General features: G+C 50.9%; 1 protein-coding gene across 1 annotated transcript; it reads right to left on the minus strand.

The window, feature by feature from the left end:
• Positions 1-440: 440 nt before the first annotated feature.
• Efcc1 (EF-hand and coiled-coil domain containing 1) lies at positions 441-26195 on the minus strand. The gene is made up of 8 exons (XM_085840374.1): positions 25429-26195; positions 24044-24306; positions 7629-7774; positions 6143-6281; positions 5002-5143; positions 3821-3958; positions 3162-3225; positions 441-2247 (listed from the first exon to the last, which is right to left on the minus strand). Exons 1-8 carry the CDS (start codon positions 26074-26076, stop codon positions 2111-2113), a joined length of 1677 nt encoding a protein of 558 aa, XP_085696500.1. The 5' UTR covers positions 26077-26195; the 3' UTR covers positions 441-2110.
• Between the last annotated feature and the right edge of the window lie 404 nt (positions 26196-26599).

A 26599-nucleotide genomic window follows, 5' to 3' on the forward strand; every position in this document is an offset into this window, starting at 1 on the left:
CACCAGGCCTGGCTTCAGTATCATTTCAATTTTTATTTTGTTTTGCATTTGTTCTGCCTGTGCTCTTTTCGTCTTCTGGATCTGTGCTTTGGCGCCTGGCAGGAGCGTGGGGACGTTCAGCCAAATCTGCTATAGCTGTTGCTCTGTATTCCCTCCCCTCAGTTACACATGCTGGAGTTGTCCAACACTTCCTGGCCTTTTCTGCTACCCAGTTCCTAGACTTTTCATCTCTGCTGCTCAGTTCTAGAATTTTCTAGGACATGTCTCTGGAGTTCTTCCTCGATTGTTCCTACCATTGTCTCTGAGCCTCTCTCTGGAGTCCTTCCTCATTTGTACCATCATCTCTGATCATATGGAAGAGTTCTTTACTCTGTTTGGTTGTACGATTCTGAGCAATCCTTGGCCCTTCCTTGGGATATACATCCTATGTTTGTGTTGCTTGCTTGGCCTTGCATGCGGCTGGCCTCTTCCTTTAGAGCTGCCTGGTAACCAGATGTTTCAAATTCCTAGTCCGATGTTTCGTGACTCTGATACAGTCAGGGATGACTGTCTCTTCAGCCTGTCTTCTGCGAAAGGCTGACTCCACGTGCTGGGTAAGGAACTCCAGGAGCTGAGCCTTTAGTGATGTGGTAATAAGAAGTGTAGGTAGGAAGTAGGTGTTCTGTTACTCCAGGATTAGCTAGCTGCATATGGGACTATGGCCTATTGTTCCAGATGCCTGGGAGCCAGGAGGATAGCTTGAGCCCAGGAGTTTGAGACTAGCCTAAGCTACATAGGGGGAATCCCCCTCAAAGAATGTAAAACAATCAAACACAGCGCCTGTGATCATGGCTGTTTTAGGGATTCTAAACTTGTCTCTGGTCTGCCTTCCCTTGGCTGTGTCGGGCCAGCTCTGGGAATCCGGTTGCAGGAACTTTCTCGAGGGCAGCTTGTTGAAAAGAACAGACTGAGGCCAACAGTGTGCATGGTTGGGGGCTCCTGTAGTGCTCGGACATCCTGGCATGAGAAAAACAGAAAACAAAACCCAGGATGTGGGAGCACATTCCACACTGGCCATGGGCCTCCTCCTCCCAGAAGTACTCAGTGATTTTTCTTCTATCTTTCCTGTGAGTGTCAGAGTCGAGCTCACAAAGTTAGACTCGCCAAAGTGGGGTGTTCCCCTTTGCCTGGTCCCCTGGAGTGTTTCCTTGCACATTTTTCCACACTAAGTTCTAGTACGAATACAGCTTTATTAGGCCTTTCTTGAGCAGACCAAATAGCATAGGTCAGTCGGCTGGGGCAAGCAGGGCCTCGTGGGCTCAGGCTGAGCAGGAAGGATGAAGAGGAGGCAGCCCCCTGCTTTAGACCTGCCTGTTTGGTGCCTGGCCTTGGGCACTGACTCCTGAGGGGGGTGGGTCCTTGGTAGCATCCCACCTTTGATCTGGTTGTAACTTTTCTCTCTGTGCCTACCTACATTCCACCTCTCCTCTTGGATGAGGTGACAGCCCAGCTTCCACCCACAAGCCTACAGACATCATTTTCTCCTTGGAACACTCTGCTGTCCCTAGTTGCAACACTGCCTCAGAGGTGGGGAATTCCCCAGAGATTAGATGTGTCCTGGAGGCTGGGCCTGGGTTTACTCGGCAGGCATGCTGGTGGAGGAGGACAGTGCTGAGGGGGCGGTGCATGGAGATCTCAGGACTCTCAGGCAGAGATTCTGGGATGTACTGCGTACTGTGCCCAGGATGAGATGACAGCCTCAGGTTCAGGCTGATCTAGCAACTTCGGGCTTTCAATGTGGGGGCTCTGAGAGAATGTGAGAGGCCCAAGAAAGGGGTCGCTGCCAGACCCAGTTTTGGAAGAAGCCTTGGCTGCCAGAGTTCTGAGGGAATGACGAGTGTCAGACCATTTGTGGAGAGTGTTCAGATGGTGGAAGACAGTCCAGCAGTGGCCACGGACCATGGAGGCTGGACTGGTAGTCAGGACAACCACGGTGGCTGGTCCAGCGACGGCTAGTGCTAGTCCCATTGGTAGTTAGGTTGATCATGGAGGCTAGCTAGTCTGGTTGTGGTCCAGGCTGGTCTGATGACGGCGAGAATGACCACGGTGGCCCAAGACTTGGCCAGTGAGCTCAGCAGGAGATGAGGAAGGGGTTTGTGTGTGCAGGAGCTGTGGATGCTGGTGCCGAGGGATTTCTCTGTAGGAGCTCACAGCCAACCAAAGCTTGGTGCAAGGTGTCCAGGATGGCCAAGGCGCCACATGTACCCTCTGCAGAGAAACAAAAGGCAGGAGCCAGGGTGGATTTTCGTATCTTACCCACAGTCACTTCTCTCTTCCATGGGGTTTGCCTACTACATGTCCCGTACCATTTCCCAGCCCTGCCCAGTGCTGCCCCTTGTGTTCCTGCTTAACTCCTAGACCAATGGTTCTCTCAGCCTGTGGGTTACAGCCATCCTGCATATCAGATATTCACATCATGATTCACAACAGGAGCAAAATTAGTTATGAAGTAACAATGAAATAATCTTGTGGCTGTGGGGTCCTTACAACATGAGGAACTGGGTTAAAGGGTTGCAGCATCAGGAGGGCTGAGAGCCACTGTTCTGTTTACTCTTTGTCTCTACCAATAGTGGGCGGTTTGAGTTCCTGCCAGCAAGTGAAGGCTCACCTATCTGTCTCTCCAGGAGTCCCTGTGAGGCAGGGTCAGCTTTGGGGGGGGGGTGGTCACAGCTGATGAAGTTCTGCTGCTCTCAGCTTTGCCACAGGGCTTGGGGCTTTAGGGGAATCCCAGGCACTTGGCTGAGCTCATTCTTGACTGTGTGATGGGGATAACACCTTTCTTAGAGGTCAACTGTCAGAGCCAGGCACTGAGGCACTTCCCTGGTTCTGCCCACAGTAACCTCAGTGAGCAGCAGCAGCAGCAGCAGCAGCAGCCTGACTTGCCAGCCAGCAAATCCACTCTTGTCTGCTGTTCCTTTGCTGGCTTCTAGTTGTCACAGCTGCCCGTGGCCTCTGCCACTCTGTTCTCATTAAACAGTACTGTCTGCTTTCTGAAATATGTTTTGACCACAGCCCGTAGGCATTTGGGGTTGGGACAGAGTGATCAGTCTGCAGACAGGAGCTTAGAGCAGAGCTGGAGTTCCTGGCTGGGATGCCCTTAGCCGCCAGGTACCCTTGCCTACCCTGTGAGGGGTTCCGGTCCAGGGCATTCAGCAACATCTTCCCCAGGGCTCTTTTTGATATGTTCTTCAAGAGAGACAAAAGAGGCTGGATCAGATTGTGGCTTCCATTGTCTCCGACTCAGCACAAGGAACATAGAGACGCCTAGAGGCTTCTGTGCAGCTCTTTGAGCTGGTACAGTAGCCATACATCTTCTCTCCGTGCTCCTCTTTATCCTCCCCCGCTCCCATCCTCCCTTCCTGCCCTCATCATCCCTTCCTGCCTCCACCTCTTCCTTCCTGTCCCCCCACTTCCTGCCCACATCATCCCTTTCTGCCCCCTCCCTTCCTTTCTTCCTTCCTTCCTTCCTTCCTTCCTTCCTTCCTTCCTTCCTTCCTTCCTTCCTTCCTCCATCCTCCCTTCCTGCCCTCCATCCTCCCTCCTGCCCCAACTCTCCCTTCTGGGCTCCATTCTATATCTGTCAATGGAGGAGCACCTGCTGACTATGAGGTTCCAGAGTCCTGGACTTGCCACACAGGCTTCTCATCAGCGCCTGCCTCAGCCTCCCAGCCTCCCCTGCTCCTTGAAGTGCCCCCTATACACTCTTCTTGGCCTGTCTTATCATCACCTTGCTCTGGCTTCCCCAGCACCCCCTTCCCTCCAGGATTCCCCAAGTTCCCACCAGGTCCCGGAGCCTTTGCAGGAGTTGTAGCACATCCACCAGCTTCTCTTCCAGCAGCGACAGCCGGACCCTCTCTGTCTCCACCATCTGCAGCTCCAGCCTTAGATGCTCGGCTTCCACCATCTGCTGCAGTTCTGCCTGGGAGAAAGGGTCTCGGTGCGTTCCCTATACCCCCTCCCCCATGACAGATGTTCACAGCTCCCCAGCAAGGCTGCCTGCCTCCTGGACACTTGCAGAGATCGCCTAGTCTGGCCTGCAGGTAAGGCAGTCATGGAGATAAACTACCCTGAGGCTAGAGAAGGTAATCGCCTGCCCAAAACTGTACAGTGAGTAGGATGAAGCGAGTGCATGCGTGTGTGCCCAGTGTGATAGTTTGTCTACCTTCATCCTTACCAAAAAATGACCTGTGGGAACATGGCATTTCCTGTTATCTATAAGTCACCTGTGGTCCTTCCCCACAGGGACATGGATAGTGTCCTGGATAGTGTCCATGGATAGTGTTTTGGACACTCACTGCTCAGTGGGCTGAAGTGCTCCCTGCTTCTAGAATCACAAATAGAGCTAGCTGAGATCTTTAAACTGTTAAACCTCCATCCTTGGGGGCTGGAGAGATGGCTCAGCAGTTAAGAGCACTGAGTTCAATTCCCATCAACCATATGGTGGCTCACAACCATCTGTAATGGAATCCGATGCCTTTTTCTGGTGTATCTGAAGACAGCTACAGTGTATTCATATACATCAGATAGATAGATATTTTAAAAAGACTCCATCCTTGATCATCCCTAGATTTTTCAGCTGACTCAAGGCTGAGGCTTCAGAGAGCCCCAGAAAGGAAACAACCATGTTTATTATGCATCTGGCCAGCTATGCCTGCAGCCCACGACCCCAGCTATGCCTGCAGCCCACGACCCCCAGCTATGCCTGCAGCCCACGACCCCAGCTATGCCTGCAGCCCACGACCCCAGCTATGCCTGCAGCCCACGACCCCCTCAGTTCTTATAAGCTCCGGCTTTGTAACCTACATTATCTGAGATGGGACTCTGTAACTGGCAATCAAAGTTCCCATGAAGTGAAATCAGAGGAAACCACACCTCCTGAGTTCTGGTCACATCTCTGTGAATGGGCTCTAAGACTGCAAGTCCCTCCAGCTGTAAGACCTAGCATCTTAGGGCCCTGCTGACCTCCTCCTCCGGTGTCCCCAGGGTCTGCAGCTGTTCGCCAAGCCTGGTGGCATGGGTTTCCAGCTCTAGGGTGCAGATGTGCTCAGCACCATCACAGTGGCCAAAGGAAGCCTTGAGTGTCTCAGCTGTCTGGTTGTCACACCTGTAGGAACAGAGAGGTCAGCATGCAGGGACCCCACTGTCCTGGTGCTCCAGCCCTGTGTCAGCAGATGTCACGGATCCTGCCTGCGCAGCATTTCCTGTGCTCCTTGGCTTCTCAGAGGAACAGCCAGAAGTGTCCCCTACAACTTGCCTAACCCCTTCTCATACACCTCATTCAGTCTGCCTCAGCCAGTGGACTCCCCAGGATCCCCAGCATGCTTCAGCGCCTTTGCCTGCTCTTCCTCTCTTGTTTCCAGGTCTTCTTGCACCTCTCATGTCTTCACATTCTCTTCTTACCTCCCTCCCTACAGTAGAGGCTCTATGATGGCCGGGCAATCAACTGTTTATTATTTTCTCAATGTCTCTAATTTTGCCTGGCACACAAGTAGTTACTCAACAAGTGCTTTGTATGAACATAAATAATGAGTGATACCCCCATCCCAGAAAGCCAGTCATGCTTTACAATGTAATAGCCATGCTGTCCCTGAAGGCATCTTATACCCTGACCTTAAGTCTTCATGAAGACAGTGTTACAGACTCATCTGTACAAGGGGACTGAAGCCCAGGAAAACCAGGCAAGCTGAGATAGCCATGGGTACCAAGCCCATGTTCATTATTCTTTAAGATGGTACAGGGATTATGCCAGTGGGCAGCTGAGAAAGAAGCAGCCCAGGGCCAGGCTGGAGAACAGGAGGGCTTTGAATGGTGCAGTAGGAAGTGATGGATAGCTCCAAAATGACAGGAGTGGGTGGGTCTTAGGGACAGTGATCAAGGGAGTGATGGCCAGGCTTGAGTGTCTCCTCAAGTCATCTGTGCCCTTGGAGGGATGTGTACCCACCTCTGAGCTATAACTACCAGGAAGGGCTGTCAGGGGCTAAGTGTGGCTGTGCACTAGAGCTGTCGGCTTCCCCAGTTGAAGCCGTGTGAAGGCTCTGCAAGGAGAACCTACCTTTGTGCTGCTCTGTGCTTTTTGGCAGCCAGGGGCTGTCCAGGCACTTACCGACTCACACAGCCTGAGGGTTGCACCAGGGGAACCTCGCCCTGGGCCTGTGGGCGCCCTGGCTTTTCCTGCCACCTTTCTTCCTCTTCCTCCTCAGAGGCGGCCTGGCCTTCCACGGAGCGGAACAGCTGCTCATCCTCTGCTGGGGAAACATGACATCCAGGGACTGGTGACCCGGCATGAGGACCAAACAGCCCTCCTTGGGAACATGTGTGAAGTGAGGCACTGGTGACACCATGACACTGGCCCAGCCCCTGGAGAACTGCATGGGAGCCCTTGAGATGTAGCCCCTGTCTCCTTAGGTGACACATGAGGAGGCATCTCTGGTGTCATGGTCCAGCATCAGGTCTACTTCAGGACATTTAATGACTTAGATTGGGGAACTGGATAGAGCTTTGTGGGGTGCTGGTATATGTCACTCAGGACTTTCAGTTCTCAGTTTTGGGGGGTTGTGGGAGAAAAGGCGTCCAATATGTGGCCTGTGGTCCCCCTAAGTGCTGAGCTTTGATGAACACCATCCTGACTGGCGTAGGTGATGGCAGCTGCCCTGTCCTATTGCCCAGCCAAAGTCCTTGCCCCTATTTGCAGATCAGAGACTCCAAGAGACCCTGACCCTTTTGCATTCCGGCTCTGGGTATCTGTCAGGCTGTGTCAACCAGAGGCAGCTCTCTCCAGTCTCAGTGGAGGTTCTGGAAGAGCTGGGATACCATGCAAGTCAGTGAAGAATATAGCCAAAATGAACTCAGATGGAGGCTGATCTTCCTGCTCTGGGCTTGGGGGCCAAGATATGGGCTGGAGCCAGGGAGTTATGTCTGCTGACAGTGACTGATCTTAGGGTTGGGGGAATAGGCCAGTAGTTATTGGGGGTGGCCCCAAATCTATGGACTCAAGTTATGCGAGCCCATACTTTCCTGAGCAGTTTGTGCTGACTGACCTGACACTCAGAATTCCCTAGTTGAAGCAGCATTTAAAAACAAAAATGAGACCTTACCTCACAGGATACCAGAGACACAGGCATCAGGGATCCCTGGCTCTGGACACCCGTTGCCCTCCCATGGCTTCACTCATGAGTTCTCAGGGACCCACTGTCTGGTTGGGCCACAGAGACCCACTGTGAGGATTTTCATGACAAGGTTGCTAATATTGACAGCATTATTTCCCGCCCCTGACTGCCCCCTGGCATTCATCTGCATTGTCCTGGTGCTGAAGGTAGGAGCAGATGGAAGGGCTCTGAGACTGGGAGTGAGTGACGGAGATCCAGGACCTGGCACACTGTGGGGGTGAGCACCCAGAGTCCCAAGGTTCAGGTTTGTGTAAAGACACCAGGAGATAATCCTTCGAAGGTACTGGACGCCAGCCTGAGTAGCACCATGGCCTTTTGTCTGGAGGCTGGAGGTAGTTCCGATACTGCAGCCCTTGAGAACAGGGATGGGGCATGGCCTCACTGACCATAGGCCTGGCATCAGGCTGGCATGTGGGGACTGACCTTCATCTGTGTCTCTGCTGTCTGACCGCTGGACTCCCTCTGGAGTAGTGTCCGAATCTCTGGTTCCTCCAGCAGTAGGTTCGCCATTCCTGTTTCCTGGCCTTGGACTGGCTTGTGGGGATGTTAGGAGCTGAGGCCCTTCCGACCTGTGGGTAGGGGAGCGACATGTTTTGAGAGGTGGGGACATCTTCATCTATTTCTTACTCTGCACAGATAAGCCACCCACGGTCTACACCACTGTGCTGGCAAAGGCAGCCTCCCATAGGCTACGTTAAGGTTAAGATACGTCCCACTTTTCTTTGCCGATAGGGAACAGACACGAAACCCAAGTTTAGAGAATGGAACGTGTTGCGGGATATTTGATCACACTGTGAATCCTGAGATTGTGTTATTGACTGGAAAAATCTGTTTTTAGTAGTGGTGTGGCTCAGCCCTAGCACACATCTTTAGGTCAAGAGCTTTCTGCTTCAATACTGTAAACAGGATTAAGTAAAGTCAACCATAGATCAAGAGGCGGAGCCAGCAATCAGCTGACAGGAAGTGAACAGAGGATTATTAGGAAAAAAAAACATAGAGAGTAAAGGAAGTCAGGAGGACAGATAGAGAGACGCACAGGAAGTAGCAGGGAGGGACATTCAGTTGGAAGGTTCTTTTTGTTTTTGTTTTTTGTTTGTTTGTTTGTTTGTTTTGGGGGATGGCGATATGCGAGATGGGCATTGTTTCTGGGATGTTGTGGGCTGAGGAGAACGGTCAGCTGGGTGCTTTTTTTCTGCCTCTCTGACCAGCAGGCTTTCATCTCAGCAGTCTCCAGAGTCCTCACTGGTAAAATGGAATGATTGCGATTTTGTTAAACAAAACAAGATGCAAGGCAAAGTCCTCTGCAGACACTTCAGGATGGCTTTTCATCTGTATAACAAGAATTATGACAAAGGAAACTTGGTTTTGCTTGTGGTCATGTGGTAATGCTGTGACCATGAGTGAATGGGGTTTGTGCCAGTCATATTGTGACCATGAGTGATGGGGCTGTGGCAGTTATGTTGTGACCATGTGCAAGTGTCTGAAAGAATTACCTAGTAGTTGGGTAAGAGCTCTGACATCTTTAGAGGCCAAGGTAACCAGTCTGGTAGCTACCTAATTCTGGACTTAATATGGTTGGCATTCACAAAAAAGATTTATTTTTATTTTTTGTATATGAATGTTTTGCCTGCATACATATCTGTGTACCACATGAGTGCCTGGTGTCCATGGAAGCCAGAAGAGGGTGTAGGAGCCCCTGAGATGAGTTACCAATAGTTGTGAGTCAGCACTTGGGGGCTGGGAACTGAACCGGATCCTTGGACCCTCCCACATCAGTCAATAAATAAAAATATGCAGCAAAGGCTTGTAACAGGCAAATCTGGTAAGGACATTTTCTTAGCTGAGGTTCCCTTGTCCCAAACGACTCTAGCCATGTCAAACGGACATACAACTAGCTATCATACCTGTCCCATGGCCCTTGCTCTCTAACTTCTTCCAGTTTAGCTTCATCTCTCTGAGGTTCTATAGCCGCCCCAGACACCTTGGGACGACGTGTGGGGACACTCCACATGTCAACCATAGCCATAAGTCATGCCATTGTCCCCATTTCACAAAGAAGGCCTCGTCAAAGGAAAGGAAGTCCCTAGAGTGACACAGCATAGCTACTGTCAGCTTTAGGAGACTGAAGGTCACATCCATGGATTTGGGAAAAGGAAACGCCTGAAGCAAGGTAAGGGAGTAAGGTCAGGACAAACGTTGACATTTTCCATTTTCTGAGGGTTCCATGTGGCTCTTGCCTGCTAACTGGGATTTCTGCGTTCTGCATGGTTGGTAGAGCTGCAACCCCTTATTAAGTTACCAGGAGACATGCTGTGCTTCCCTGGCCTGTGTTCTCCAGGAGGATCCTACTTCACCAGGTACTTTTCTCTTTTGGGATCCTTTGTGGAGTAAGGGTGTTTCTGGGAGATGTCAAGATGTCCCTGACCTGGAAGGCCTTGTTGGAGCCTCCCAGTGGCTAGATGGATCTGGATGGATGAACTCTGGGGACTCCCACTCTTCCTCAGATCCAAGTCCTCTGTGTGGCTGGATGTTCCCTCCAGCTGGCCACAGCCACACCCTCCTGGAACTCTAGTGAGCCTCTGATAGCTTCCATGTTGTGGGCCATGGCCACATCTGGCTGCCAGCCCAGGGGCTTAAACAGTCTGACAGGAGCCAGATGTTGCATTTTCTTCCCATCCCAGAAGCTCCCAGCTCCTGACAGACTTCCTTCTTAGTTCAGTGACGCCAAGGGACCCCAGAAGCTGCCACCAGCCTGCAGAACCACGTCTTTGCTATGTGAGCCGTACAGCTCCCTCGCCCCACTCTGAGCTGACTCATTTCATTCCCCACATGTTTGCCAGTGGACAAGAATGAGGCTCTACCCTGGGTTGGACATTTGGGGGTCCTATGATGAAATGAAATAATGGAGTGCCTGCCTTCACTGTTGTTTGGGGTGAGTTTAGGGAACAACCAGATGAATGGGGAGACTGTGTGTATTCAGCTATGCATTTATTTCAAATGTCTCCTAAAAACAGTGAGCACATATGTTTTATTTATTATCTTTCAAACTTTCTAATAGTGATATGACTTCCTTTTAAAATTATTTAAGCTGGGCTGGAAGTGTAGCCAGGGGTAGAGTTTGTCTAGCATGTGCAAGGATCTGGGTTCCATTTCAGCACTGCAGAGAGGGTGGGGGAGGAGAAAGGCAGGGGGGATACAGAGTGAGAGAGAGAGAGAGAGAGAGAGAGAGAGAGAGAGAGAGAGAAAGGAGGGTGTCAACTTAAGGGAAAATTAAGTAACAGACTTTACATACATATGGCAAACAGGGCTGAGGCCTGGGCAGTCCGGAGGCTAACAAATGCTCAACTACTAGTTAACAAGCAGTAGTTTGGAGCATCTTCAGAGTAGGGCTCCTCCCAGACAGGCTTCCTGTGCACAGAGGGCAGGGCAGAGTATCCAGACTCTAACGGTCTGGAACCATGGAGATCTGGATTGTTTCCTTGAAGCCAGTGTGTTGAAGATTTGGTGTCAGCTCGGTCTTACTGGGCTGTAATGGAGCTTTTTAGGAGGTAGAGCCTCGTTGGATAAAGTAATTTGGGTGTGCTCCTGGGGGTGGTACCGCTGGGCTCCTGACCCTTTCTTCTTCCTTTGCTTCCTGGTCCAGGAGGTGAGTAGTTTTGTCCCCCACCCACAAGCAAAGCTACAGATCCATTTCTTTCTTTCTTTCTTTTTTTTTTTTTTTTTCGAGACAGGGTTTCTCTGTATAGCCCTGGCTGTCCTGGAACTCAGACCAGGCTGAGTAGACCAGGCTGGCCTCGATCTCAGAAATCCACCTGCCTCTGCCTCCCAAGTGCTGGGATTAAAGGCGTGCGCCACCACCGCCTGGCCAGATCCATTTCTTTAGCCACCCTACCACACTGGCCACGTTCCAAGTGCTCTGTAGCCACACATGGCTCTGGCACAACTTTGGAAAGCACACAGAGAAACAGAGGCAGCTTCTAGCTCATGATTACAGAACAGTCCAAAGATCATGGGTGTGGATCTAAAACAAAGGGTAAAAGGTAAGTGACTAGTTTCTCACCACAGACCCCCAAACAGCACAGCTGACCAGCCTTGAACATGGATAATCATTACCATAAGCCAAATGCCCTTCCCCCATCTTTCTGTGCCTGGGATTGGACAGAGGGCCTCATGTGTGCTGACTTCAGGCATAGGGTCATGCTCTACCTCTGACCCAGCCCAACCCCACTGTTTCTTAGGTACTTTGTTACTATGACAGAAAGTTGACTAATGCAGACATTGAAGATACTTTGTTATTATGACAGGAAGTTGACTAATACATAATGGATGAGTCTATATTTAAAAGGGACAGGGCAATTTTTACTTGGATGCTGTTGGTATTCTTCATATATCTGACATCTTGAAACACAGAATAAGAAAATATACTCTGATAGACAAATAGGCAGGTAGACACACAGACGCACAGGACATAAGTGTCAGGAGTCACAGTGTTCCTCAGTGATAAGGACTCAGCTTCTGCCATCTGTGATGTGCTTAGGAAATGATATGTAACTCTCGGGGAATTTCAAACACAACAAAGTCCAATGCCTCAACTCACATGGTCTGTGCTCTTGGAAAAATTGTTTGCACATTGTAACTGTGCAGAAAACTGTTTATTCATCAAGCAGCGGTCTACTCTGATTTTATATCATTACTATAGCTGTCTCTTTGCTACTTTGTGGGTTCTTCTTTCTTCTGCCTTTCACTCTTTTCCCATCTTTTCAACCCCTAACACTAGATAGGAGAGATTAAAGGATAGAAAGGAAATGGAGCAACATTATCGTTAGACTATTTGCTGCTGATTAGGGGCAAGTTTGATCTTTGCCATCAGGACATCTAATTTCCTCTTCTACTTGTTTCTTCTTTGTGCATGTCTACTTAACAAACCACAACCAACAACAACCAATGGCAACCAACCAACAACCCACCAAAACCCACCAACACCCAGCTCTTAGGCCCTAGCATTTATTTACCCTCTGATAAGTCTCCAGAATTCGAAATGTCACATGAGCACAGAAACTATCTGCAGCTGGCAAACTCATGCCCCTGCTATAGCATGAGGCAAATCACAGTCAGCTGCTGAAGTAGCCCCATATCCCACACCTGGGAGTAAAAGGAAAACATATTCTCATAACATTTCTGTATTTTTCAAAGAAACCAAAAACTCCGAAATTATCACTACAATTACAGTAGAAGTGTTTAATGCATAAATGTCCAGTTGGCCATGCAGAAGCTGTGTAGGAGTGGGGTTCAGAGGCTCATTTTCCTGGCAGGACCCTGGGTATGAGAAGCCCTGTCTCTAGTCATTCTCCCACTCCTCCTCCTTGTTCCTGACTCCTCCTTGATCTTGGCCTCATGTCTTCCTGGCCAGTGTGGGCCTGGTCATACACTTTCATGTAGGTAATGGCCTGTGGACAGGCACAAAGGGGTTGCTGTTCAGCTACAGGAGTATGTCTGTATCTTAGAAGGGTGTTATCTAAGGTCCCTGCAGTCTGCCTGTTCCTCTGGGATCCCTCATGAGCGTGGTTTTGGCTTGTATCTTCTCTACTGTGGGTCAGTGCTAGGGAGGGCTTGCTGTTCTTTAGAGGAAGGCGGTCACCTCAGCTTATGAGGTAAGGGTTGAGACTGAGCAGGGGCTACATAGACTTGACACAGAGTTGGTACTAAGTAGATGCCAGCTCCCATGCTTGTTCAATGCTTCCTTCCTGTTCACTGGGTCTTATCCATCTCTTATTTTTGTTTCCTTAGCTTGGTCCCACAGTTTAAATCTGATCGATGCTGTCCAGTATGGCAGCCAACATTCAGAGATAGCTATTTAAGTTTAGAATAATTAAAATTAAGTAAAGCTCCAAACCCATTTCTGTTTTCTCCTTTTCTTTTTTTCTTTTTCTTTCTTTCTTTCTTTCTTTCTTTCTTTCTTTCTTTCTTTCTTTCTTTTTTTTTTTTTTTGAGACAGGGTGGTGTAGTGAAAAGCCTGTCTTTCTGCAATAATCCCAGCCCAGAATTGGACTCTCTCTTCCTGCAAACACAAAATACACCACAATTGGAATTCTTCACAGTAGTGTGCTTTGAGAATTTAATCCCCAAATCAAAATGCTGAAGGGTGTTTGGAGACAGAGCGTTTGGGAGGAGGTTAGGATTAGGTGACACCATGAGGATGTGTCCCCATGGGGGTGTTAATGCTTTGTTAGCACAGTCACTGAGTTTATCCTGTGGTGCCTGGGCTACCTCACTGCAGTGTGAGGGTCTTGCCAGATGCTGACATCACACTCTGGGGATCCCCAAGCTGAGTGAGCCTCTGTTCTCTAAAAGCTACCCAGCCTTGGGGTTTGTTATGACAACAGAAAACAAACGGAGAAAGCTCCAACTGTTGGGGAGAATTATTTGATGGATGAGGTAACCAACAGGAGGAACTGATGAAAAGCCTGATTGGTCAAATTAGATTGAAGATGGCACCCCTGCCATGGAGAGAAAACTGCAGCAACCCCTGGTCACATCCCTCAAAGGGAAGGGTCAGGGTGAACTCAAGATCTAAGTGTGAAGGAAAAGGAAACAGAGCAGCACACAGCCGAATGGGTTTGTGACCCAGGGTGAACAACTCATTTCAAAAGCAGAAGTCACACGGCAAAAGGACTTGATCATGTCATAGCACACTGTGGGCCGTGCTGGGTTTCTTGGCCAGAGGGCATGAACATCCTCCCCACCCATGACCTGGCAGATGCTTTTGGGTGATGTCGTATCAGGCTTCCTGAGACACACAGGATGACACTCACTTAACATCATCTCAGGAGGAGGTGGCGCCCTCTGATGGTTGGAGGACTGTGTAAGGAAGAAGTGGTGAGTGGAGGGACCTGGCAACATGGTCTGAAAACCAGCATTGAGCAGCTGATGGGGAGGAGGAGGAGGAGGAGGAGCAGGAGGAGGAGGAGGAGAGGGGAGCATGAGAGCACACAGTACAATCTCTGCAAGTAGAAAACACATGGTTTGTAGGAACATACACAAGGGGAAGGCAGGGCCCTTCATTTGGGGGATTCCTCATCATGCCTCATAGATGCCTGCAGCTGCTAGCTCACTGGGCATTTTCCTCCTCTGAAGACCTGTGAGAAGTTATAGTTTACAAACGAGGTACAGTAAGAGGTCAAGAGCATTGATTCACACTGCTCTGGAACAGTTACTGCATCCAGTAAAATAAGCCCCGCCCTCAGTCTCTACTGCTTTGATAAAGACCTTGACCAAAAGCAAGATGGGGCTAAAAGGGTTTACTTCATCTTACAGTCCATCATGGAGGGAAGTCAGGACAGGAACTGAAGCAGAGGGCATGGAGGAACACAGCTTCTGACTTGTTCTCTATGGCTTGCTCAACCTGCTTTCTTAGACACCCCAGGATCACCCCAGGGGTGGCACCATGTAAATAGAGCTGCATTAGTCATTACTCAAGAAAATGCCATACAGACATCGGGCAAGTTCCTCCTCCCAGATGACTCTAGCAGTGTCAAGTTGATGTAAAATTAGCCAGCGTCAACCAATGAAGATGGCTATGGAGTGACTAGTGAGGGCTGCACGCGCAGCGTGGCTATAGAGAGGGCCGACAGCAGGATGCTATGGGTTTTATCACACTTTCCAGAACATTGTGCAGTGTGACCTCTATGAGCTACTTATTTCTGGCATTTTTCCATTTTCAGATTGTGATTGGCCACTGGTGACTGAATCTGTGAACAGTGAAACTGAAGGTGTGTGTGTGTGTATGTGTGTGTGTGTGACTAGTGACCACTGACATCACAGGAAGAAAAGGACTGGGAAGAGAAGCAGAAAGACCATTCCTACCCCATCCAAGTTTCCCACTCAGGATGAACAGGTGCCCTAATGGCAGATGTGACGGCACCAGTCATGAGGGCGATGACATGTATGTACTCATGTATGTAAGCATCCCAGAGCCAGCACATGCCGGGAAAGTACTCTGCCAGACACTGACACTAACTCAGGAATCGGTAAACTTTTTCTGAGAATATTTCAGGCTTTTAAGCCTGGCCTTATAATACATGGTCTTTGAAACACAAAAGTAGTCTCGGAGGTGCTCAAAGGACAAACATGGTTGTGTTCTAAGAAAACCTTAGATAATCTTCACAAACATTTAGAATTCCATGAAATTTTCATACTGTGAAATATTCTTTTTTGAAGTTTTTTTTTTAGGTCATTGAAAATGAAAAATAATTCTTAGTAGATTGTGGCATGCTAGCAGAGGGCTAGGTTCTGTCTGGATGAGGGAAATGATGGTTTCTGCCCTCTCTGCCAAGCTTGTCTGAGCAGAATGTGTTTGATCAAGCAACAGTAATGCCCTGACTTTTGCTTCCAGGCTAAAATCTGCCCAGCGCTGCCTGAGGCCCTCAGAGGAACTATCACCAACCAGGGAAGAAAGATTCCCTCAGGACTATGGGGAGCCACAGTCACTGGGACCCCATGGTCATCCCACTGGCAAGGTGGCTCATCGCTAAGGAAGGAGGAGAGCATGCTTCTGAAGCTATTTCTTAGTTGTCAGGGTCATTCACCCCAGGACGTTCCATTGGAGGGCACAGATGTTAGTATTATTATTAATACCTTTTACTTTTGGCCCTTCAAGACACGGTTTCTTGTGTAGGTCTGACTTTCTGGAACTCACTCTGTAGAACACACTCTGTAGACCAGGCTGGCCTTGAGGTCTTGCTTGCCTCTGCTTTCCTAGTGCCAGGGTGTACACCACCACTGCTTAGTCATAATAATTTTAAAAATTGTATTTTATGTGCATTGGTGCTTTGCCTGCATGTATGTCTGTGAGAGGGTGTTGGATCCTGGAATTACAGACAGTTGTGAGCTGCCATGAGGTTGCTAGGCATTGAACCCCAGTCCTCTGGAAGAGCAACCGGTGCTCTTAACCACTGAGCCATCTCTCCAGTCACCATACAAGCTATTACTTATGCTGTTATGAGTTTGGGTTTGTGTGACATGCAGCTGGAAGTATTATCATTCCTAAACCACTTACAGCACTACTTGGGGGAGAAATGAGGTGGTGTAGATAAGAACTCTGGCGTGCTGCCTCATGCACAGCAGATGGTAAGGGATGCTGGTTCCTGTCCTGCGTCTATGTCACCTCCACTCACCTCAGCCCCCACAGAACTAGACTCCAGCCAGAGGGATTAGGCCACCTCTAGCAATTTACCGTGGACTCATACCATGTCTATAGCAAGCTCCAGCAAGGTCTCTCCAGCAGGTGGGACCTGCCAGTCAAGGCTGTGACCTACTGAAAGGGAGGGGTGAAGACAGCCTGGAGTTCACAGCATGGCCATGTCCACAGGCAGAGCCCCCTGTCACTCACTTGACCTTACTTCTGAGGTCACCTGGACTCAGCATCATGTCTTCTATCTAAAAGCAAATGAAGACTGGCCCCGACATCTGCTGGGGCCCCCAGAGCAACCACTGCAAACCTGTGGCTGGAATCAAGGGACATGTGACTGTGCCATTCCAAAGCCAAGACGAGGCATGGAGACCTTCCCACGTTTGATCGTGGCCTCTCCTGGTATAAACAGTGTCTGCCCCTTCTCAGCCACTCAGCTGCCAGCCCTTTGAACCACTCTGTATCTTGGAAACTTCACGAAGCCGTAAGGCAGATAAGACCCTCGGCTGGCAGGTATCCTTGTGCCAGACTGGTGTAGACATCCAGACCACAGCCTTCCCTGGAGGTCCTGGGGGTTCTAAACTGTGGCTTCCTTTGCTGTGAGATATTTCCTGAGCTGAGAAGCCTCTCGGAAGTTGAGACTCTGTGTGAAAACAAGAGAACAACAGGAGGAAGGAGAGCCAGGGCTGCCGCCAGAGAGAAGTGGAAAAGAAGCCACAGACAGGCAGCATGGGGTAGCCCAGGGGTCTTCTGCCGTGCAGTCTCTGGTTCAGTGGGGGCCTGTGGTCCTTCATCTAGCTGGTCAGCCCACTGCCAATACTGTCCTCTAATCCTCCACAACATATTGTGGGGCAGCTCTGTCCTTAGCAAGAATGGGCCCAGACCTCATGGCTTAGCTGGCCTCAGGGAGATAGACTTAGGGAAATTGTCACAAAATGAGAAAGGGATGATGGGAAGGACAGGCTGTAGGGACCACAGGGAACTGCTTGTAGTGGGATGGGGTATCTGGCTGAGATCTGTGATGGCCACCAGAGACTGATCTCGGGGCTGCAGAGGGCTGTGGTGGACTCAAGGGATGAGTGTGTTGGTAGATTCACTGCAGTGGGCCCTGGCAGAGCTGAGGTCAGAGGTCAGGTCACTTGGAGCTATGTATGCCATGGCAGAGAGGCTCCTGAGGCTGCGATTAGGGAAGCCACCCAGCTCTGTTGGGTGCTCGGGCCACTGTGGCCCTGAGCGTGTGATCAGTGACTGGAAGGGAGCTGGGAAGAGAATAGGAGCCAGGACAGCCATGCATGGGCAGTGCAGGGCTAGGATGGACTGAGTGGGAACAGGCAGAGCCAAGACGGGGCTGAAACTGGGCTTCAGTGGGGACCACAAGGCAGCACCTGGGGCTTTCTGACTACTCCACTCTTCAACCTGTATGGCTTGTTCTCATCTAGGTCAGGTCCCCCTGCAAAGGATACTCTGAGCTCATGCCAGCCCTGTCTTCTGCAGTGGGTCTCCAGACTCAAAAGACCTGAGTGACATGCAGTCTGAGGGTCAGCATTACCTCAGAGAGGAGCCACCTACAGTGGGCAGGGCGTCCCCAAATTTAAACACTGAATCTGGACTGCTGGAGACAGGAGCTGTATATGAATGAACAGGTAAAATGAGGTTTTAGGGCTCTCAGCTGTCCAGTTTGTCCAGTGTGCTGGCAAACACCCAGAAGTGGGTGTTAGTATTGTTCTTGTTATCCCATCTTGCAGATAAGGAAACTGAGGCTCCTGGACGACACAAGAAAGTCTTGCTGAGGGTCACATTCTACAGCTTAGTCCTCCCTCTCCCCTCCCCACACAGTATGTACACCAAGATGGAGGAATGGAGGTTTCCCCACTTAATAGATAAAGAACTTGGTCTCACAGAGGGGAATATACCTCCAGGTACTGCATAGCACATAGAAAAAGCTGGGGTTTGAATTCGGGGTATCTAGGCCTCTGAGCCTGAGCCTCTCCCCAGCTTGTCTCTGCTTTGGGTCTGTTCCATTGTCCCCGAAAGAAGGGCCTCTGTTCCTACCAGCAGCCACCCACATGGCCTCAAAGGACAATGGGACAGATGACTTGGGCCCCGCCTTGTCCTTTTCTCTGCCCTTCTGACTGGCTGACTGTGGCCTCCAGGTCAGGCAGGCCGGCTGCTGTGGGTGAGAAGAAAGGAGGTAACCCTTGAGTGGCCTCCTCATCTTTGTGTGCCTTTCATGGTGGCCTGCAGACAGAGTGTTAGTCTGTCTCCCTCCTTTCTTGGCCTTTTCATCCTCCTGACCACAAAGGCACAGAGGCCAGGCCAGCCCCTGGGGCCCCACTCAGTGGTCAGGAGGAAAAGAGGGCTCTGTCTGCACTCTTTACCCGCTCTGACTTCCTAGCCTAGTGTTCTGACACCTGACTGCAGGGCAGGGGAGGCCTCAAGAGACAGAAAAGCTGCAGATACACCAGAGACTTGTCACACCCAGGGCTGTCACACCCAGGGCGGGAGTAACCCTTCTCGGAGGCGGTGCTGTCACTCTGTGGACAGCCTGTGCTCAGGTTAGCATCCATGCACAGGTTCCTGCTGCCACTGGGCTGTTTATGCCATCTGTCTGTCTGTGTGTCAGTCCTGGGTCACAGAGCACCAGGCCTGCTGTTTCCTTGGAGCGAACAGTTAGGGGAAGGGATACTGGTATATCTGTGCCCTCTCAATAACACTCACTGATGTATCTAAGGTGCAGCACAGGTCGATGGGGACGGAGTCCTCTGAACTATCCTCAGTGTAGACAGGAAACCCTGGCATGGGGACACGCCTAGGTTATGTCCGACCGGTTCCTCCCTGGGCTTCACTGTCTAGAGCCTTGTAAGTTCCTAAGTCAGACAGAAGTCCCAAAGTATAATAGGGTCTTAGGTCTTCTTGGGGTATACATGTATCTAGGAGTCCGGTCCCCTCCTATTGAGACCAGCAGTCCTCCCAAGGGGATGCTATCATGGCTATATAGTTCCAGGTCTTCTCTCCCACAGTGTCTCATGTGAGGCGAGGCCTTAGCTGCTTTCTCCAGTCCCACAAGGCAGCCCACCTGGACCTAGCAAAGGTTTTGCCTCCAAGACCATACAGTTGAAGGTACGAGTGGCAGCTTTGTGGCTCCTCAGTACATGTCCTAGTATGTGTGACCAGGACCTGCTCCCTGGGGCCAGGAGATCATCTAAGTATGATAAGTGTTTATATTCCATTTCTGCATCCTTGAGGGATTTGGCACAGGTTTTGGCCATTGGAGCATGCTTATAAAGTATGGCTTCATTAATAAATGAATGACTGTAAGTGTGTAAGTAGTTACCATATTTTTTTAGGTTGGTAGGCAAGGTGGTGGCCTGAAGAACTCAAACAGATATTCCGGGGGAAATATAACACGTAAAAGGACAAGGGGAAGTCAGAAGCAGGAAGAGACCTCTAGTTCACTTGAGGAGCGGGAGATGCTCAGAAGGGCGGAGTACCAAGACAACCTGTCGAGTCAGCAAGAAGCTCCTGAGCTCCAGTGACAGAAGATAAAAATAAAAATGTCAATCCCAGGCCTGGAGGTTTTATCCCGAGGTATGAGAGTCTCAGGAGGAAAGTTGGGAAACTCGGTTCTAAGAAACTCATTTTAAAGTGGTTAAGATAGAACCAGGCTGTGGTGAAGACAGGGGTAAGAACTTCAAAACCCTGCTCCTCAAAGACTCTCCAGGGACTAAGCTTTGCCACAGATAGACTTAGAGCAAGAAATTGCCCAGTGTACCAGGCACTCAGCATCACAAGGGGGACAGCAGATGTAAACACTTGTGGAAACTCAGATACGATAGCAATCCAAAAGGTAAGTCTGGTCGTCTGTCAGAGTCTGCAGAAGAATGGTTCTTGGACCTCCCGTGGATGCCAAAATCCTTGGATGCCCAACCTCTTGCATCCACTGGCATTGTGTTTGCACAGAACAGTCATGCATCACATACGTTAAGCCATCTCTCCAGAGCTATAACACTTGGGATGATGTTAATGCTGTGTGTGTGGCTGTAACACTACGTTGTGCAGAAACAGTAACTCTACAGAAGTATGTTCCTTAGAGACCCAGCCCTTTCCTGGTATCCTTGGACGTCCATGGATTGACTATGGCATACAGAGACCTTGTTTAAGAGAAGACCAACTAGGTCTAAAAATTATAGAGGGTTAAATGGAACCCACAGGACAGAGCAGGATGAAAACAGAAGCTTGGTTTGGAAAAGGACTAAAAGCAAGTCCTAGAGATGGGAAATGTTATCAAAGAGTTACAGCTGGGGACAATCCGGGCTTTGGCTCAGCTGGGTCCTTCATCTGTGATTTCAATAAAGCCACCAGGACCCTTAGTCAACAAAGTTTCAACCTTAGAGCATTCTTACTTAGTATCAGAGTGGAAGGTTCTATGAAGTCTATAAGTCATGCTGCCTCATAGACACGCCTTCAGAGCCCTTGGAAGGGTTAGCACGGTGTCACCTAGGAGGGCAGGAGGGCTCCCATTTGTTCCTCCTGGATGCAGACCCCAGGGTAGCACAGAGGAGGGAAGGTCAGGTTAACCCCTCAGGGATATCTGAATGCCGCACGATGCATAAGCAGAGGCGGTGTGTCGTCCCCCCACCCCCATGCTGCAGGCTTATCCCTTGGGGTCTGAGTTGCTTGGTGATAGGCTTTGGGGAGATAGTGGGATTTTGAGAGTGCTGACATAATCAATATAATAACTCCCTGATGGATCCATAGCATGGCGGCATTATTGAGGGATGGTGAAAAAGATGTGGTAGGGGCTGGTTAAAAGGACCCTAGAACATGTCCCTGTGAGCTATAGCTGACCCTGGATCCTTCATACTCTTTCTCTGTGCTCACTGGTGGTCATTTGCTTTATGCTGCTGTTGCCTAGAATCATCCAACCCAAGCACTATGAAACCATGATCCAAGACAAAGCTTTCCACACAGAACCTGAGTAACACACCTTCCTGTTTGCAAAGCATCCTGTGAATGTTTGGTAGGGATGACTAGTGGTGAAACCCCAGAGGGCGGTTTGTGCAGGTGGGGTTTCCATCCTGCCTGTTACTTACCGGGTCCTGCTTAGTACATCACTGGCCTGGTTCTCTTGTCTGTGATACAGTAAGAACAACCTTCAGGTTAGCTTTGAGCTCCCATGCATTTACATGGAAGGATGCTTAGCAGCCATAGCCTGCTAGCTTTGGCCTCAGGAGATGAGCAGAGGTCTGCCTCCTGGGCTAGTCATTCGCCTGCTCACAGTGTGGCCTTCACATGGAGTATTTGCCCTTTGATACTCCGTTCTGTCCTTCCAGACTCTAGGGTGCCTGGTCTTTCCTATTCTCTCCAGACACTTGGCATTTCATCTGAGCTCTCTACAGCTGCTATTTCCTCTTCCTTAAGAATGGAACTCTGATTGTACCTGGGGCTCACCAGTACCATCAGTCACCATTGTGGGTAGCAGCAGAAAATGATATAGTCTGTGCCAGTAAGATCCTTATTTAAGTTCTGAATACAAAGGCATAGGCTCCTTGGGGAGAGTGTGGTGGTTTGAATATGCTTGGCCCAGGGAGTGACACTATTAGGAGGCATGGCCTTGTTGGAGGAAGAATGTCACTGTGAGGGTGGGCCTTCAGATGAACATGCAGAATTCTCAGTTCTTTCTGCATCATGACTGCCTGGATGTTGCCATGCTCCTGCCTTGATGAGAATGGACTGAACCTCTGAACCTGTAAGCCAGCCCCAATTAAATGTTGTCCTTTATAAGAGTTGCCTTGGTCATGGGGTCTCTTCACAGCCATGGAAACCCTAGCTAAGACAGAGAGCACACCCCTCTTCTTGTGCCTGAATGGTAGATGTAAGACTGTAGGCATTGTAGCCATCCTGTAATCAACGGAACAGCAGCAACAACAAACGTGTGGAGTAGAAGGGAGAACACTGGCTGTGGGGCAGGCAGACCATAGTCTTCTACTTTCTGGCTGCATAATCTCAGGCGTGTTTAAAATGGTATCTGTAAAATGGGGATCAAGACCTTCATTTTGCACAGTCGTTTCGCGGATCCAGTGCTGCGATAAACAGGAATCTATGTTCTCTACTGAAAAGCTCTCTCCTGTGTTGCAGTTGTTTTAATGCATAAATAAATAAGTGTGACTTTAAGGCAACACGAAGGAGACCATTTGTTTCTCCTCATGGACATGAACCTTCTGTCAACCAGCTCTGATCTGTAGCCCATCAGCTATGCAAACAGGAAGAAACTATGCAAATATCTGGAGCTGCAGGGGGCTGGCCAGGGTCAGCCTCTCCCAGCTGAGTGTCTCTGAAGGCCAGGATGAGGCCCCTCCTCCCAGGACAGAAGTTCAAAGCCATCCCTTTGGGTTGTCCTCCCCTGGCCTTGGTCAGATCACCCTCTGTCAGGGGAGACCCATCCTCACTGGCTCCTCTAAGCTGTCCCTGTTCTTTGCCCCTCCTCTCTGTCCCATCACAGTGGGAATGGGGTAGTTTTTTGTTTTTGTTTTTGTTTTTTTAATTGTTGCTTTTTCTTTCTGAAATGCAATCTGCTTGGGTCGCCTGTCTCAGAACGTTTCCATGGTTTTCTGTTCTCTAAGGATTAGATAAAGGCTATGCTACCTTCCAGGCTCTAGATGGCTGGCCCTTTCCCTCTTGTTTCCAGCTGTACCTCTCCAGCCATGCTGACTTCTGTTTAGTTTCTGGAATGTGCTATGGTGACCCTGAAGGCTTTCATACTGTTCCTATTTTCTCAGCTTTTAGCTCCTACTTCTGGGGCAGGGGCCAGGCTAAGCCTGCAGCAGGAACAGGCCTACCCCAGCTCTAGCGTTTGTCCCACCTCACATCTGTTCCTGTGGAAGTCTCATGCTCTCTAATTGCAGCCCAGGACAGGGATTTTGGTCTGTTCTCTTCACAGCCACATCCCTTGCCAGGTAGACAGTGGCCCAGAAGGTCTCAGCTGTGGTGCAAGTCAGGAGACAGGCCTGCCCTACCATGTGAAAAAAAAAACGCGCACCAGGCACAGCTAGGCTGAGAGAGCCTCACGGCTGTTCTGCTCTGCAAAGGCTCCAGTCTGCTCCACCCAGGAGCAACAGGCTAGAGGACAGCTGGTGACTTGCCAAAATTACACATCTGTCAACAGCCTTGCTAGAATTGGAGCCTGGTCCCAGAGTCTAGCTTCCTGCCGTGTCCAGCTAGCACAAAAGGTCACTCTAAATCTGTTTCCTCATCTGAAGAATGGGATCATAACAGGTCCCTCTTCACTGGGCTTCCTAAGGATGAACTGAAACAAGCCCATAAAGTGCTTTTACTTGGGCCTGCCTGTACACAGTGCGCAGTCAGTGACAATCAGGATCAAACTGAAGAGCCAAAAGTGGGTATCACTGATTGCAATCCGCGAGTAACAAGTGAAAGGATTTCATGGATGAACAGGAGCGTAAACAGATGGATGGGCCGATGGATGGTAGTGGAGTACTGACTTACGCAATGGAAGAATCATTTGTACGAATAGCTGAAGACCGGAATGAAATTAGAGTGCATAGCGTGGATGCTCGCTCGGTTTGGGAAACAGGACCCCGCCCCATCTGCTCCCTCCACCCCCCCAGTTGCTGCCCCACTCACCGCTCACCTGTAACCTCTAAGCTCTGTCTCCAGTCGCTGCACCTGGCGCTGCAAGCAGGGGACGCGCCGCGCCAGCGCCTCCAGCTCCCGTACTCTGTGCAAGCTGCGTCGCACCGCCTGCCGAGCCTCCTCGGTGCGCAGTCGCACCTCCACCTGTCCGCGCTGCAGCCGCCGGGCGCGCGCCTCCGCCTCTGCCAGCGCGCCCTGCGCTCGCTGCAGCTCGTGCGCTGCCGCTTCCGGGATGTCCGACTGGCTTTTCCAGAGGCCGACCTGCCCACGGGAAGCCACAGTGAGTGACCACTGCATAAGTCTACGGGGTCATCCCCTTACAACCTCAAAGCTCGCTCACTGAGCAACTGGCACAAGCGGCTAAGGCAAGTGTATGCAATCCCTCCCCCTCCGCCCCCAACGAGGGAAGTTGGGACAGGAAGTCCACCCTCTGTTTTTCTGCATGGTGACAGTAATTCCCCAAAGTCGTGCCTTCTAGGCTTAATTCCTGCATCCAGTGTACGCTGCTCCTAATTCACTGGACTCAAGGCACAGATTAAAGAGCAGACTGAAATTTCCGCCCTTTCTGAGATCTGTGCTCTGGACTGTCCTTGGAAACGGGGGTGATCTGTTTTGTTTTCTGCAGTGTTCCAAAGCATAAAGGAAGCTGGAACAATGTGCCCAGTAGGCACTTGAGCGTGAAAGATGGAGAGACCCTTTTAAATGAGAGACCCAGTCTCAGGCAACACACACACACACACACACACACACACACACACACACACACACACACACGACTCTACGCACTCTCAGGGTTCCTTCTGCCCCATCTTACACTCTCCTGGCAGACATATGAACTATGGAGGCCACTTTGACACCTAGTTGTACTCTGCAGCAACTAGGAGACAGGAGACACCAATGTAACGCAGGTCCTCTTCCTATACGTCTATAAGGACCCCTTTTCTCCCTTGGCTGGTCACCTGAGCTACACTCAACACGGAGGGCTCAAGTGTTCGTTGACTGATCCCAGAGACCAGCTCACTCAATGGCTCCACCTCAATAGCTCAGAGTGAGCCTGGCCCTCATTGCTGGCCATCCGGTGTCTTTCTCACCTGGGCTAGAGGCCTGTCAACAAGTTTCGCTGACTTGGGGAAGGGCAGTCCTTTCTGTTTTCCTTAAACCTCCCCGAAGAAGGATGTGTGCTGACCCATCACTACATGGCTACTTAAACAGGTTCCTTCTAGGATTAGAAGGGACTTGGGTAGGAAGTTGGGATCTTAAGGAATGATACATTGGGGTGAAAGTTGGAATGAAGGGGGTGGAATGGGGAAGGGAGAGAACCAGCTGAGGAGGGGCTGGGCCGTGGTGGGGCGCCTCTGTCTCCACCCACGGCATCCCGCGCACCTGAAGGGCCAGGCAGCGCGCGTCACTGCTCTGCAGCGCAGCCCGTAGGTCCTCCACCAGCTCGCGTAGGCTACTGTTTTCCTCCTCTAGATGTGCCACGCGCTCTCCATAGGCGCCACTGTGCAGGTTCGGTGAGCCAGGCCGGCGGCGGCGGCGCGGGCGGCGGAGGCGGATCTGTGTCTCGATGTGCTCGCTAAGAGCTCCGCGGGGCAGCCGGGGCCCCGCTCGGCTACTGAAATAGCCGCAGAGGCGCGCGTGGAACTGGCGGAAGGTGAGCTCTGGAGGGTCGGCGCGCAGAGCCAGGCGCGCCTCTTCCCTGACGTCCGCGTCCCCGCCAGCGATCATCCCAGCAGCCGGGTTCGTGGAGGCCGTCTCCGCGGAGTTTGCGTCCTCCGTGGCCGTCTCCCCGTCAGCGTTCAGCCCCAGTACCGCGCAGAGCGCACGGAAGTCGGCGCGCGGTAGGCGGCCCGCTCCCCGGCAGTCCAAGTGGTGGAAAACCTCCTGCAGATACTGGTCCAGACCGGTAGCCAGCACCACGATCTCATTCTCCACGCCGCGGTCCAGCCCATAGTGGTGAGCCAAGGCACTCAGCAGCCACTGAGTGCGCCGCGCCGGCCGCCGGTATGGGTCGCCCGCCGAGCTCTCCATGCCCAAACCTTGGTGGCTTCTCTCGGCAGATCGGCGCCTTCAGACAGCCGCCCGCGACCGCGGAGGGAGGGGCTGGGCGGCCACCGCCAGGCCGGAGAGGCACGGGACCGTATCCAGGCAGCTGCGTGGGCTGTGCAGGACGTCTGTGTTTGTCCCGATGGGAGGCGCTGGAGCTGCGCGCTCTAGTAATGGCTTTGACCTGCACTCCCCATCGCTCCGCACCCCTATCCCTATCCCCATCACTGTTACCAGTCCCTGACTCAGTTCTTTTGCCCTCTCCAGGCCTTTCCGCTATTGTCACCAGAGGCTGGAGCGCCTGCGCCTGCAGTTGTGTTCTGCAATTCCCAGCCCTCGGCCGCCAGGCAACCTGCCTAGTGTTCTCTGACTCTTCTCAAGACTGCTTCCTAAGCTCTCTCTCCCTCCTCGTAGCTAGAACCGAGGAGGAAACGAACTTGGACGTGGATGAAGTTAGAGTTTTGGTAAGAGGAAAGTGGTTGCCTACCGCGGCCACCTTTGGGCTCCA

Source organism: Mus caroli, unplaced genomic scaffold (assembly GCF_978045245.1).
Source record: "Mus caroli unplaced genomic scaffold, Mus_caroli_1 scaffold_7, whole genome shotgun sequence".
In the NCBI taxonomy this organism is placed as follows: Eukaryota; Metazoa; Chordata; class Mammalia; order Rodentia; family Muridae; genus Mus; species Mus caroli.